This window comes from Labrus bergylta, chromosome 12 (assembly GCF_963930695.1).
Source record: "Labrus bergylta chromosome 12, fLabBer1.1, whole genome shotgun sequence".
Taxonomy (NCBI): Eukaryota; Metazoa; Chordata; class Actinopteri; order Labriformes; family Labridae; genus Labrus; species Labrus bergylta.
In genome coordinates, this window is record NC_089206.1 from 16,361,501 (window position 1) to 16,376,178 (window position 14,678).

General features: G+C 40.4%; 1 protein-coding gene across 3 annotated transcripts; it reads right to left on the reverse strand.

Moving 5' to 3' along the window:
• Positions 1-56: 56 nt before the first annotated feature.
• Positions 57-14,270, reverse strand: b4galnt1a (beta-1,4-N-acetyl-galactosaminyl transferase 1a). 3 transcript variants are annotated; one of them, XM_029277598.2, is made up of 12 exons: positions 14,119-14,270; positions 12,278-12,398; positions 9,825-10,039; positions 9,548-9,730; positions 5,579-5,685; positions 5,392-5,429; positions 5,085-5,265; positions 3,994-4,086; positions 3,696-3,883; positions 3,027-3,167; positions 1,343-1,580; positions 57-1,094 (listed from the first exon to the last, which is right to left on the reverse strand). In XM_029277598.2, the coding sequence occupies exons 3-12, from the start codon at positions 10,037-10,039 to the stop codon at positions 883-885; spliced, it is 1,596 nt and encodes a 531-aa protein (XP_029133431.1). In that variant the 5' UTR covers positions 12,278-12,398; positions 14,119-14,270; the 3' UTR covers positions 57-882. The 3 variants fall into 3 exon arrangements, with proteins under 3 accessions (XP_029133431.1, XP_020490679.1, XP_065817526.1); XM_020635023.3 differs by lacking the exon at positions 14,119-14,270 and having other exon boundaries at positions 12,278-13,424; XM_065961454.1 differs by lacking the exons at positions 9,548-9,730; positions 9,825-10,039 and having other exon boundaries at positions 14,119-14,269.
• Positions 14,271-14,678: the final 408 nt, after the last annotated feature.

Genomic DNA, 14,678 nt, shown 5'->3' on the forward strand with positions numbered 1-14,678 from the left:
GGAAAACAAATGTTTTCTTCTTGACAGAGTAGAACAATGAATGAAACGTTGAAAGATTGACTTCCATTGTTTTTTATTAAATATTGAGAGCAGTACAAAAGATATAAAGCTTTTCAAAAGCTCAATAAAAACGGCAAACAACTGTACAACAGTGTAACTTATGATGCCAAAACACACAACAAGACAAGTTCACGATCACTTTGTCACTTTACAATGAGGAGTCATTCAAAAACCTAGGAATACATGTTCCTATGGTCATATGGTCCTAATCAGTATACTACCTGAGCTGGTAATGAAAGCCCATTGACATTGCTTGTCAAGTTGTCAGAGAGCACAAAAAGACAACTCTGCACCTTGACAACGACAAAGATTACATGTGCATTCAAGTTGAAATGTTTATGCAACTCCAGTAGTTGAAGTGCATTTACATCCCTGAAGATAAAGAGAAGAGCCAAGCCTAAAGATTAACGACTACTGAGTCATGATGTAGATAACATCATGAAGGGTCAGAACCTGGAGGAAACTATGATATTTAACTGTGTGCAAGAAAAGTTTTTTAAAACCCTTTTTAAGGCACAGTTCATACAGAACTTAAGAAAGGGGATTTACTCAAACAGAAGCTATGGAAGAAAAAATCAGAAAACAAAAAAAAAGAAACGAGATAACTGAGTGAACTTGTGGAGATGTTTACTTTGGCTTTCCTGTCTTTATTAAAAGAAGAAATAAATTCCACATAACTTTTTCGAGCAGTAAATGCTGAAGCAGCAAAAACTGTCAAGAATACCAAAAACTAATTCCTGAATTCTCCTTTTTACCTAAAAACAACAACAAGTCTCGACCTCCCTCACGTTGAGGCAGCAGCCAGACGAGGGACTCCAGGCTTCAGTGACTGGTCATGCACTTGAACCTGTTTTTGAAGTAGAAGATTTCATTGTGGAGGTACTTATCGGAGCTGGAGTACGTGTAGCGGAATTTGTCATAAGCCTTTTGTGAGTCTGTTTTAGTCCAGGGTAGTTTGATCTTTGACGCGTGGCTTACTATGATGTCACTACACGAGCCGATGTGGAGGACGCCCAGAGCGTCGATGAAGAACTCTAAAGGGTCAAAAGAACATTTGAATGTGATTAACCCCGGTTTGAAATGCTACATGAATGTATAGTGTGATTCTGACTTTTGTTTTTTAGAATTTTGACTTTAATCTCAGAATTCCAAAAAAAAAAAAAAGTCAGAAGAAAGATTTACTTTTTCAGTGGCCCTAATTCCATACAGCTGCACCTACCAAATGACAACATTTCATACAACTCCAGGGATATTTAATAGGACATGTTACAGAACCACTCACCCAGATGACCTTGACGTGCCAGGCGGGGGTTGAATCCCACCTGTTGCATCTTGTCCGTCCTCCCCATGAAGAAGTTGATGACGGCATCAGCGACCACACAGTTAGGAAAACCCTCAATGACATGATGGTAGCCATTTCTGATGTGTAAGCAGTCCCCCTCCTCTCCCCCTTCATCCACTGAAATGGTGTGACGGTATGTGGCAGTGTAACCGGTCACCTCTCTGACTGCACCTCCAACCTGCAGTCAGTACGACATCAAATGTGATAAGACAGATAATACTATCAGAATGAAGAGAAACACGAGCGCGTAGATAGAAACAAAGGTCCCATACAGAGTAAATCACACTCTACAATGCAGATAGGAACAGTCTGACTCTTTGAATGGGACTCTTTTCAACGCTGAATTTTACTGTTAATGGAAAAAATTGTAGTGAGGAAATTCTTTCTGAACTGACACAAAAAACGGATCTGTTGAGTGTCGACACTTCAACAGTTTCCTGGACAATCTTTTACAGACACACACAAAACACCCAGACACAAATCACATGGAGTACAAGCACCCCACCCACTCCTTCCAGTAAGAGAACGTCTCGTAAAAGAGGAAGGCCAGCACATAAAAAGTCATGCTTTGCTTTTTCCTTTTTCCTTTTTTTAAATGGGAGGTGGTTATGATAATAAAAAGTGTGCTTACTCCAGCATATCGGATTTTAAATGAAACAAAGAACATGAGTGCTGCCTTTGAACATTACATTGTTTTTGATGCTGCTCTCATCTTATTGATTGACTCAGCAGAGAAGACCTTTTTTTAGATTATAATTCCACGAAGGTTACCATGACGATGACGACATTAATTGTTCCTAAAACATAAGGAGAAGACAGCTGACACTTTAAGAACTAATATCAAGAGAGCTTTATACCTGAATTTCATTATCTTGATGATGTGTGTCTTGCTGGCTGAGTTTGTATTTATTTATTTTTTTAATCAGGAAAACAACTCACTGAAATTAAAAAATCTATTTTTCAAGAGTGACCTGGCCAAGACAGGCAGCAGCACAGTTAACAGAGTTTCAGGCATGTAAGAGCCGACAAACATACAAATACAACAGAGATACATCCTTATTGAAATGTAGAAAGACACAAAATAACAGCAAATATTTGTCAAGACTGCCCACACCCATAAATACATCAGGGAGAACATCTAGAGCCAGAAGTCATTTAGCATCCAATGACAGCAGCTCGTTAAGCTTCAGGTCTAAATGTAATATGTTCCAAGTAAAAGGAGTAGCAAACTTTAACGCCTACTCCGCTGAATGTATTAGTCAAAGACTGAAGGCTTAGGCAACAAGCGAATGCTGCAGAAGGCTCTACAGCTGAGGGCCAGCAGAGCATCAGTATGGAAGTTATCCGACGTCTGCAAACGTCTCCATCTGAGGTAGTTTTGACGTCAGCCACCACCATCACACTGTGTCGTCTTCACAACCATCGCCGTCCTCACTCATGCACAGCCTGCTCTGACCTCACCTCAGTGGCATGGAGATTCAGGTTCAGGTTATTTTAGGAGAAATCTTTCCTGCATATAATCCCATATGCTCTTTTGTAAAGCGACTCGAGATAACACTTGTGATGAATCGGCGCTATACAAATAATGATTGATTGATTGATTGACAGTTTGTCTGTATCTCACCATATCCAGCGTGGTCTTCTCCAGGATGTCCACCATCCTTTCCAGCTTGGTGTTTGCAGTGAAGAGGAAATCATCATCCGCCCAGAGCACATACTTGGTGGTGACTTGAGACACTGCCAGGTTTCTTCCTGCAAACCAACCCTGTGAAAGGAAAGGGGGATCACAACTTACTTTACACAACATGGCTTTATAATCACAATGCATGGTATTTTCATTGACATGTAAACTTCTGGAAGGAAGCTGCAGTCCAGTATTAGCAGATTTTCAATGGCACAAAAAAACAGTGTCTTGAAACAGACTCTCATCCAGCTCCATTATCATTCCATAAATGTTGCTAACTGTCTCTTTTATACTGGAACTCACACTCACAATCATCTTACACATTTCTGCACAACTGTAGAGCTCTTTCATTAAACCTATGAACACATTTTGTAATAATCTTTTGTGTCTTTTCCTGTTTGCCTTTTCAAATGTAAGTTCATTGACAAAAGGAGAACTGTTATTTTTTTATTCTACTCCTGTAATAAAGTAAAAAATTATTATTATTATTATTATTATTATTATTATTATTGTGTTCACCATTTTTGAACCCAAACACAAAGACAAAGTCCTATAAGTGTAAACCCAATTGGCAATAAATCTGATTCTGATGTGATTCTAATTCTTTACCTTTCCAAACGGCATGATGTAATGTTCAATGTGAGGCCCGGTCACTGGCTGAGGGTGTTCATTATCATCTGCGATCACTATGGTGACGGTGGGGTAAAACTGCCGTATGCTGTCGATGAGATCTTTGAGTTTGTCGTAGCGCAGAAAGGTCTTGGTGGCGATCGTAACGAGAGCACTAATATTGTATTCTGTGTAGAAATAAATGTTTTTTCAGAAAAAATGATCCCAGGAAGTGACCTGATACATTTAACACTTTGCATTAAAATAAACGCCATAAAGATAAAAAATGCTCACGAACCTTTTTGGTGACTAAAGTTGTAAAGTGTCGGGACTGTTCCGTGTCCGACTCGGATGTTGAAAAACGCCTGGTGACCTTGAGTTGCAAACACAACTGCAGAACGAAAGAAGAGAGACAAAAAGAGCATAAAACATGTCACTGTGATGCAGAACTGTGTTTTCTATAACAGACAGACAGACGGATGTATGTGTGGGCTGACACAAACCAACACACAAACCAACACACTCCTGTGCCTGATCAAAGAGTCTGCAGGCGTTTGTAGTCACGCCAGTTCACTACACACACACACACACACACACACACACACACACACACACACACACACACACACACACACACACACACACACACACACACACACACACACACACACACACACACACACACACACACACACACACACACACACACACACACACACACACACACACACACACACACAGTTCTACATCTCAACAATGAGTAACTTTGTGGCTTTGCTGCTCCGCGATAAAAAATGTGTGGGTGGCTTCTGTGAGGCAAGTGAGGCCTGCTTCAGCCCCAGCCTGACTGAGGATGGCTAACATAGTTCACATTCCTCAAAAAAAACAATTTCTAAAAAGTTAGGCTGTGTTCACACTTGACTTCTTGTTACAGAAAAAAGCGTTGCTTTCACGCAATGCACACATATCTGGTTTGCCGTTGTTGGGCACAGGTAACTAGGGACGCAGGCTCCGTCAAAATGGAGGGTGTTATTCTGAAAATAAACCAGAGGTTTTAATGTTGTATTGGTGTCTGACTTCACGTCCTGCTTGTTCTTTTTTGTGCTAAATTGATGCGTTGTGTTCTGGCACGGTTGCACCGCAGCTCCTGTGGCACAGGTTAAGGTTTCAGAACACTCGCGCATAAGCGCTCAAAAGGTGCTAAAAGCAGCATATTTTTCTAAGTTTTTCACAAGTCCAGTGTGAACACGGCCTAACAGAGGATTTCACAACAGGCTCGTGACGAAGCCTTCGCTTTCACTGTCGGATATTTCACTGACAAAAATCACCCTGTACATGAAAACTTCCTTAACCTCTTTTTACAGTAATGTCTATCATTTCTTGACTTACTTGTGTCTGCTGTTTTGGGATGGAACACAGTGTTAGTGTAGGTGACAAACTGCAGCTGTCTGTTCAAAGCAGAGAGGCGAGGACTCGACAGAATCATGTGGTTCTCTCCCACTCCCTCCAAAGAGACCCTGTGAACTGTAGCAGCAACGTCAAAAGTCCCCAGTGTTGCTGTCAAAGATACCTGTTAGACCATTTGCATGGTTTTGGAGAGAAAATAAAATAAAATAAAAAACCCCCATAAAGATAGGGGAATGATAAAAAGAGTGAATGTCTACCACAATGAAAACCCCCAGAATGAAGAAATTACCACGTGGTTTAATCTGGTTTCTTCTCTGAGGCCCAGACCTTTGGAGAAAAGAAAGAACTGGATGATGGATTTTAATGAAGAGTTTTTATGGAACAGACTAAATCACCAGAAGCAGTTGATGATGTTATGTTTGAGATGTTGAACTCTTAAGTATGATTTAGTGGGTCATTGTTAAACATGCTGTTACCAGGAATGATGATGGTTTTGAGGGGTCGCACCTTCACACCCTGGGTTGGATACTGCAGAGGACTCATGGCCTCGGCTACAACAAGCACATCTGCAGGATCATAGGACCTTTAGAGGCAAAACATATTAAATAAGCACATGCATCACTTTATCTCTTTGCAAAAAGCAAAACAAAACACTCCTCTTCCTTTTCTTTCAGGGGCAATCTCAATGAACATACATTTGTTTTGAATATTGAATGTGGGCTCAATGACTTCAATGTGATCGGACAGTGGATAGAGTAAGGAGTCAGGGAGAGAGAGAGAGAGAGTGGGGAATGACAGGAAAGGAGCCACAGGTCAGACTCATACCCGGGATGCATTCTTGGAGGACTTCAGCCTCGATACATGGGACATGACCTAAAAGCTGGAGCATCTGCTCCACATATCATATACATTTGAGTTAAAATACCCTTTCTACGCAAATGAGCCTCACTGCAAGAGAAATTCTAATTCACAAACAGCTACACACAAGTGAGAGTCACCAGCTGATGGATACTTCATTGCAGGGGGTAACAAGCCCTGAATTTCCACTAACAACAACGACATCCTTTGTACATCAAATGAAACTAAAATCAGGGCTGACATCAGAAAAGTAGTGTGGAGTTATGCTGTTTTACAGGACGGGAGAAGAGTCATTTCTTCTGCACAACATGCTTTTGCTGTAAAGAAGCAGAGCTACAGATTTACAGGTTGAGCTAGAAAACGAGCTCTCCCTGCTCTACATGCTCATCATCTCTAGGTGGAAAGTATTCAGCTCTGGGCAGCAGTGAGCTGAGGTGACACAACCCGACACAAACCAGGAGCACATTGCGCCGAACTGCAGAACTCAAAAGTCGCTTTTGTGCTTGAACATCATGAAAGTTATATCCTTTGAGTCAGACATTAAAGACAACAGATAGCACTGGCAAGTGGTGGACAATGTATGACATAGGCCAGAACTTATCAGCCATAGGTAGCTACAATTCTTTTTTTATTCATTTGCACATCAGTAGAATATTCTGTAAGAACTCGCTCAATTCATTGTTTGCCAACATACTGCAGAGACACAAAGTGAATGTTCTTTTCTACTCCTGATTGTGTAATAAAAACATGGCTTAATGTGGGTCATCAAAATCTGCAGTTTTAGAATACCCCACCAGTTAACAACAGAAATAAAACACACAACAACTTGTTTAGCTTTTCCTAATTTTAGATCATTGTAAATATGATTTATAGCTATTGGTCCCAATCTTAAGTGGCATGCAGGAGGTTCACATGAATCCATTCAATCAACGTGTATAAATGCAGCAGACGCCTCAGGCTGCAGATCAGCTCTTTTCTCCATGCAGTGAGTAATGTATGCTCCTCAAGTATTGAACAGCTGACTGACTGAGCTAAATTACTATCAAGACTTGACCAAAAACGGCATCATATGCAAAGAGCTGGCAGTAGCTCAGCCCGTAGGGACTCGAGTTGGGAACCAGAGGGTCGCCGGTTGAAGTAAAGATGCGTACCATACTATGGAATTTGGTCTGGTTGCTGGAGAGATGCCCAAGTACCCCTGAGTTGCCCTAGAGCAAGGCACCAAACCCCCAACCGCTCTGCGCTCCCTGCGTATCAGTGTGTAGCAGCCCCACTCTAATGTCTCTCCACTAAAGCATGTGTTTGAGTCGGGCCTTTGTGTGTGAAAAGCATGTCTCTAAATAACAGAGTGTTAAACCAGAATGTCCCTCAGCGATTATTAAAGCATATCAAATAAAAAAAATGAAACAAAGAGAAACTGTCAGGCTGAAGTGAGAGTGAGGAAAGCTTTTGTGTCACTGTCCTGATAACTCAGTTTATACAAACATACTACTAAATCTACTTCCTGTCCTCCCTGTTTTTTTCCTTTCTTGTTTGTTTTGTCAGGTTTTACTTGCCAGGATGAAGTCCAGTTTGACAACTTTGAGTCACCATAAGAAAAACAACGATTAGAAACGTGTTTCACTATGTACATGTGTCTATGTATGATTTCAATTTCACCATCTTAACGACCCAGGTCACTTAAGTGTATTAACTGCACGCACTTTATAGCTTCCATGCATAGAGCAATGCAAATAAACTGCGGGCAAAGAGAACGTGCAGGTGGAGAACAACAGGCATGCACACATCATTGTAGAGCCAGAAGGGGAGTGAGGCCTGTAAAGAGAGCGCACTGCGCACTACAGTCTATGTTCATGGCTCAAACCACTCCTTTCATACCCAGCTAATACCTCTCCCAGTTTTTAAAACGTTACCAGAAAAAAATGGGTTTTTTTTAAGAGCAGTTGAGCTGAGTGTACAGTTGTACACAAGTAAATGTCCAACACAATAATGAGTTACTATCTATCTGTTTTTTGAACACACAGCAAAAACTAAAAAGACATACAGCCACCAAACTGTAATACAGGATATAAACAAAAATGAAAATAAGAGCATTTTATTTGCAAATTTCTAATGAAGCCGTTTCCTTGGAATCATTCCACGAAGCAGGATTAAGCAGAATCCTCATTTATCTCGATAAGTCTGGCTCATTTAAGTGGGAGTTTCGTTCCATCACCGTAGCTTATATGAGTCCTCGCTGAGTTACCATGGTAACTTATGCTGTTGAACAAGTCTGCTCTGAACGAGGCTAACTGTCTTAGTTTAGCCGTGTGTCAAAGAATGTCCAACGGGTAGAAACATACGACTAAATGACCGCTCCGTCAGGTGAGTTTCCCCGCTCACATCATCATGTCATATAGCCCATAAATCTCAGCTTTGTTAAAAACCTTAATTCGATTGCAAAGCTAACATCTAATGCAACTACATGTGAGAAAATATATTTTTTAAAAACTGTAAGAAGAAAATGATTTTACAAAAAGCCTAATAAATAATAAGTTCCACAAGGACCCACCCTACTCTGTCTCTGATTGGCTGGTAAAACAAGAGAGACAGGCAGACACTCCAACAGTGAGAGAAAAACTGAAGAAATTGACCATGTACAGGCTCAGTGAACACGGCCATCAGTGACACCAGAGACACGTACTTCCCACTCATCACAAACACACAGAAACAATTCACCTCAATCAACAACGCTATGTGTGCTGCTGTAACCGGAAGAGAGCGTCCAACAGCTCCAAACCCCCCATAAACAAAACATCATCATCTGGACTAATTAGATCTGTATATAACTGTACATACACACAGACTAATATTTTTATTTAAGATTTCTGTAAGTTACCTGTAGTCATCTGTAAATATTGTAGAAGCTAAATTACATTTGTTTACCTGCACAGTTAGTTTAATATTGTATCTTTGTTATTCTTCAATTGTACTGCCCCAAATTGTCATTTGTATTTGTTTTGTATTTGAGGAAAAGAGGCGAATGTGCCATCATTGCACAAGTCTCCTATTGTGTGGATGCCCGCCCCCTTTCAGAGTTAAGCATTATCAAGAATAGAAGGTGGGATGGAAGGGTTTCCAACAAAAATGTAATTTCATTTGTTTCCAAATCTGAAGGGTGCTGTGGATCACTCGATTGTTACTTTATAAAGATTTTTCAATAGTGCAAGGATGGCACCTATCGAGTAAGGGTGGCATGCTTCCTGCTCTTGTTCAAACCAGTTTGGTGGGGTTACCACATCGTCGAGCCAGAAAGCCATAATCCTAATGTTTGAGGCCCGATAATACAGGAAGAAATCTGGCAATGCCAAACAATGAGATGTTTCTTGTGTTTTATATTCCCATAAAAAGGGGACTACAACTGAGTCTAACTGCTTGTTGAAAAAAAGTGGAATATTCTGGAAATAGTAAATTAATAGAGGTAAAAAAAAAAACCAAACATCTTTATCGCCTGACCAACAATACCAGAAACATGAATGTGCTCAAGCTGACAGTCATGTGATAAAGCAAAGGGTGTATTTACAGGAAGTCAAGTGTATCATCTTTACCTCCTTTGAAAGCTGCGGTACTCTTGAGCTCTGTGCTGCTTGACACCTTCAGGGTCAGGATGGGACTCTAAGAACGCCATACTGATGTTGTGTGCCCACGCACGAGGCCATAGCAGATTGGAGAACGGCAGGTGAACAGTCTCCTTATCGGCCAGACACACACATGCGTTTTGAGCCAATCGACTGTGCCGGGAAAATAAAACAGTACTTAATGAGTTGACGTGTATAAAGAAAGCCAAAATAGACCACACAGAAGGCATGCAGGATTATTACATACCATGCGACATCCTCTTTAATGTTGTAGGGAATATCATTATATCCGTTAGCGATGTTTTGGATTTTCCCGTAGAGGTGTGCATTTAATGGACTCCACAGTTTTGGCCGGATGTCAGCACTGGGGCTGTTCCCAGGACTCCACACATAAAACAGGGAACAAAGCAGAAGTCCACTGACCAGAAACAGTCCAACACTCCTCTTACAGGTGGCTCGCATCTGGATGGAAGATTAAAGGCGTTAACTACATGTATGTGTAAATCAATCAATCACACATCTTTGAGTTATTCAGTGAAAGATCTCAACCAAAGTGATATCATGACACTCTTCACATAAAGAAGGTCTGGATGGTACTCTTTTATTTTATGTACAAAGACTTAACCACTATGAGCAAGCACTTGGTTACAGTCACAAGGACAAAGACCCTATTACAGGAAACCTCAAGCAATAGCAGAGTCAGTGTAAGACAGCAATCTGCTATCAGTCAGAAACACAGACTTAATGACAAAACTTCAGACTTTTGATTTGACTGATGAATAGAGCTGTAACGATTCACTCAACTCACAATACGATACGATTCTCTCATGATTTATTTTACAAAATGAGACTGTGGACAAATTATGACCTAAAAAGATTCCTTTAGAGGCTGCAAACCCGCTTGTCAGTGGTTTGACCTTTTAGTGTGTTTTTTCTCAAACTGCGGTTCTCAAACTTTTTAGACTGCGTACCACACCCGGAAATATTTGACTCTCCAAATGCTGTTGTTTCAATACTGAACTATAACGGAATATCGAGTGGAACTTTTCAAAACGTGAAGCGTACGCCTGTTGTTGTTTATGTCCGTGTGCGAGCATAATTTGAGCAGATTAAAGTTGTTTGTTGCAAAAACTAGATTAATTTAGAGGGGAACCACATTTGATATTAATACAACCCAAAAGATACAAAAGAGTATGTGCCACCACAGGGAGTCCGCGTACCACCGGAGGTACAATATTTGCACACAGTTTTTGTCTTGTCTGTTATCTTCTCACCTCTTTCATTTACTGTCTTGGGGAAGACAAAATGCTTCCACCTCTCCGATTTTAAAAGACGGCTGTGCGACCTCAATTTCAAAATCTTGCTCTGCAGCTGCTGACGCTCATGATATCATTGCAGTTCTTTTTTCAGAGTACCGATGTGACTCTTGACACCTGTGAATCGATTTATCACAATTTTACTATTAATCTTTAAATCCCTAGTGTATATTATCCATGACTGTCCATGACGTTAATATGAAGCCTGTAACTTACTGTCAATTTTCCTTTGTCCTAACTAGATGCTGTGAAATAGTGTTATTTATGAACAGTTCTGATATTCCTGATATTGTTGTTTCCTCCTTACCTTCATTAACCTCAGGGTACTCTGTGTCTGATGAACCAACTCTAATGAACCATCTTGTCATAACTTTTCCAAAGGTGAAGCACAAATATTCATAATGATCTCTACCAGGAATTATGGATCTTTGATGGGTGGCGATAAATTGGCAATTTGGCGAGAGGAATCAGAGGAGGAATAGCTGATCACGTCAGTGTCAACACAAGTATTTCTATGTCATTTTAGATTAAGCCCGTTTTTACAGAGAATCAGTTTAACCTGTAGAAAACAACAAAACCACTTCCTCATTGTGCATGCTAAGTGCCTGAGTGCAGGCTGAAAGCTTTTTGAAACACAAGCTGATGATTAGAGAGTTGTTGCTTTTTAAATGAATCACAGTGAACAGCATGAATCTTCTGTTTGTCCAGGCCCGCATTTGTGATACAAAAAATGAAATTGACATTAAAAGTTGGGTCTTCAAAGATACAGCTGCAATCTCACTTTTCCATCACAGTTTCAAGTTAAGAATAACTTTACCATTCCCAAAGGTGTAACTCAGTAGTGCTCAAAGTGGTTCTTGCCAAACGACCAAAGCATCTGCATTGTATTATTGTGTGTACTAAGACTTCTCTTGCACACTGGAACTTCCTGTCCTCTTTTCTGCTTAATCATATCAGAACGCAACTTAAATTAACTGCAGAACTATGAGCCAATCCCAGTTTCTCGCCTGCCTGTATTCCTCTGTCTACAACCTTACATCAAGACAGAGGCAAATAAGCCTATAATACATGCCAGCCTTCATTTATTTCTAACAATTAGATCATCTCCTTTGTTAAATGAATAAATATATGATGGCTGATGAGCATTAATATATCTCCATGTGTTGCGTTTGTTTCAGTGGAGACATGCTAGCCTGGACTGATGTATACAGGCTAGTAGTAATGCTAATAAACCAGTTTTCTTGCTGCCACAAAGTAACTTCAGAACTTGACAGCAATAAAACTAATAGGCTAGAAGAACACATTCAACTCTGCCGCAGAAAGTTAGCAAAAACACAACATTCACGGAAAATAATGTGACATATATAAAATGTCATTAACTCACCTTATTGCCTTCTCAACTGGACCTAAACTCCCGTCATATCCTTTTCTCTCCGCCCATCCAGATCACTTGTTTCTCCCTCACTGCTGCTGTCTGCTGAGTGTCATTGGTGTGTCGTTGACTCCTGTTTGTCCGTCAAGTTGCGTTTATTATGAGCAACAGCGTTGTTTCAAAATAAATTTCCGGATTCAAAGTAAACAACAGAGAAGAACACAGCAACGTAAAAAAAACCCATTTTAGGCAAAACATGTAGCCTACTTCTGAAGTTTGCATAACAGCCATATAGTAGCTATTCATATTGGGGGTCTAATATGGCATGATTTACTGAAACCAGCAAGTGTACTGGGAGTCTGGGACTAATGGGACCTGTTCCTGTTTGCACACTCATGCAACGTGTGATTTAACCTCACCAACAAAATGTTTCGGCTCCACCTGCATAACGAGCAAGTCAGATGACACAACAAAACTGTAGGCTGGAGGCTTCATGAGTTCTCTAAAAGATCACATGTTGCAAGACCAGATTCATCTTTGCAATACTCATTTAAAAAAAGATAAGCAAACAAGAGCTATACTAAAGGTTACTGAGAGTAAAGGTTACAAAAGGTTACTGAGAGTGAAGGAAAGATTACTGAGAGTATTTTCAAATGTATTCCTTCTTCTTCTTTGCAAGTCATAGCTTCACTGTTTACCAAACAAAGAGTGATTTTTCATGATAAAGGCTCAGTTCATTGTACAACAGACTTCTAAAGGCCGTTTATTCTAACACCTCTTTAAGCATTGTAATTCCAGATTAAGGCACAGAGTAGTTGGAGTTTTTAACATTTTGGAAACTATTTATAGAAGGCTTTGTGGTTGAAAGAGCATGGTGCCATGCAGTGCATCTAAGACGAGCTCAACTTTTGCATGTTGAACAGCATGTTATGTGATTGCCCCCGATACAAAAACAACACACTTCGGTCACGTATAATTAAGATACATTGATTCACCAATACGCTATCATCTGTAATCTCTGAATCTCTCCAGCCGGGAGAGGCTGCGCATTAACTCATGAGGCACAGCCGTAGCTTCATTTATTATTTAAATATCCGGACACGCCAGGATCGATCCGCCTACATGATGATTACAGGAGACGGGGAAACAAAAGATCTCCCAGACCTCTGGCTAAGTATCGGTGCTAATGCTGGGCGTTTCCAGATGTTTCCAGAGATTACAGACGAAGGAGCATTTGCACCGATGGTCAGAGCGCTCCGGCTACTGCGTCTCTGCGTGCACAACGAGCAGAGTCTGACTGTGAATATGATGTGAACCCGCCCATGAAGGCACATGCATGGGAATAACACAGCTTTTAGAATAAAATAAAATAACAGCTACTGCGCCCATGCGTTTAGATCATCTTTTTATCCGGCATTGGGATAGACGTTCAATACTCCTTCAATAGAGATGCGCCAATCCACTTGACTTGACCGGACCGCACCTTATTTAAGACCATGGGTGCACAGGATCATTTCTATAAAACAAACAAACAAAAAAAAACAACATTTGCGTTGTTTAGCATCTATAGAAATGCAGTTGCGCAGCTCTGTTCGTCGATTTTCACTAATTGTGCCTTTAACTTTTTTTTCCAAATATCGAACCTATTTGCCAATAAAGTGTTCGGAAACACAAGCTGTACAATTGCAATATTCTTCTTGGTAAATTTCTGTCAAGAATAGATGGAGTGCACGTCAAAAGCAGTGCTTCACTGCCACATGCAACACAAAATATTCCAAGCAACAATAAAATGTCAATAAAAAAAAAACACAAAAAAAAACAGCTGCGTTAAGGAAGACGGAACTGTTTCTCACTTGTGTTTTGTTGCTGATGTTTCCGCCCTTTGAACATCAACCTCTGGTCCAGTTTATGGCACGTTTGGGAACTTGGCACTGACGTGTTCATGCCCTTGTTGGTTTGGATTCAGGGCTGCGCGTGGCGGCTCGGTGCCACTCCTCTTGTTCCATGCATTATTGTAGGACACTATATACTGTTTTGCATGGCCGACCTTGAAAAGTTTCCTGGATTTCTATTAACATTTACTCTGAAAAAATGGCTTCATAATTCTAATCTCAAAACGCACTTTTCCTGCATTTTCATGGTAAATTATGCTGATGCAGAACATACAAACCGCGTTGTGTGTCTTACCAGTGGGTGCTGTATTTTCTAGGTGTGGTAGCCTAAGTGGAGCTTTTAAACCTTCACATTGCGGTCTACAAATAGAAATACAAGGTCTAACCTGTTTGTATCTTATTCTTATTTCAGTCAGAAGAGAAAACTAAGTCAGGTAAATAAAGTAGTCGTCCAGCGATTAAGGGTTTATGTTATGAAGTCATGTGGAAAAGTCTTTTTTTACAAAGACTTCACAGGGATA

What these genes read in the sequence shown, in the direction of transcription:
- b4galnt1a (XM_029277598.2), bottom strand. Translation starts at nt 10,039, where the DNA reads ATGCGAGCCACCTGTAAGAGGAGTGTTGGACTGTTTCTGGTCAGTGGA. An exon ending in CAAAACCATCATCATTCCTG is followed by an intron (nt 5,430 to 5,578) that starts GTAACAGCATGT and finishes TTTTCTCCAAAG; the next exon opens with GTCTGGGCCTCAGAGAAGAA. An exon ending in CAACTTTAGTCACCAAAAAG is followed by an intron (nt 3,884 to 3,993) that starts GTTCGTGAGCAT and finishes ATTTCTACACAG; the next exon opens with AATACAATATTAGTGCTCTC.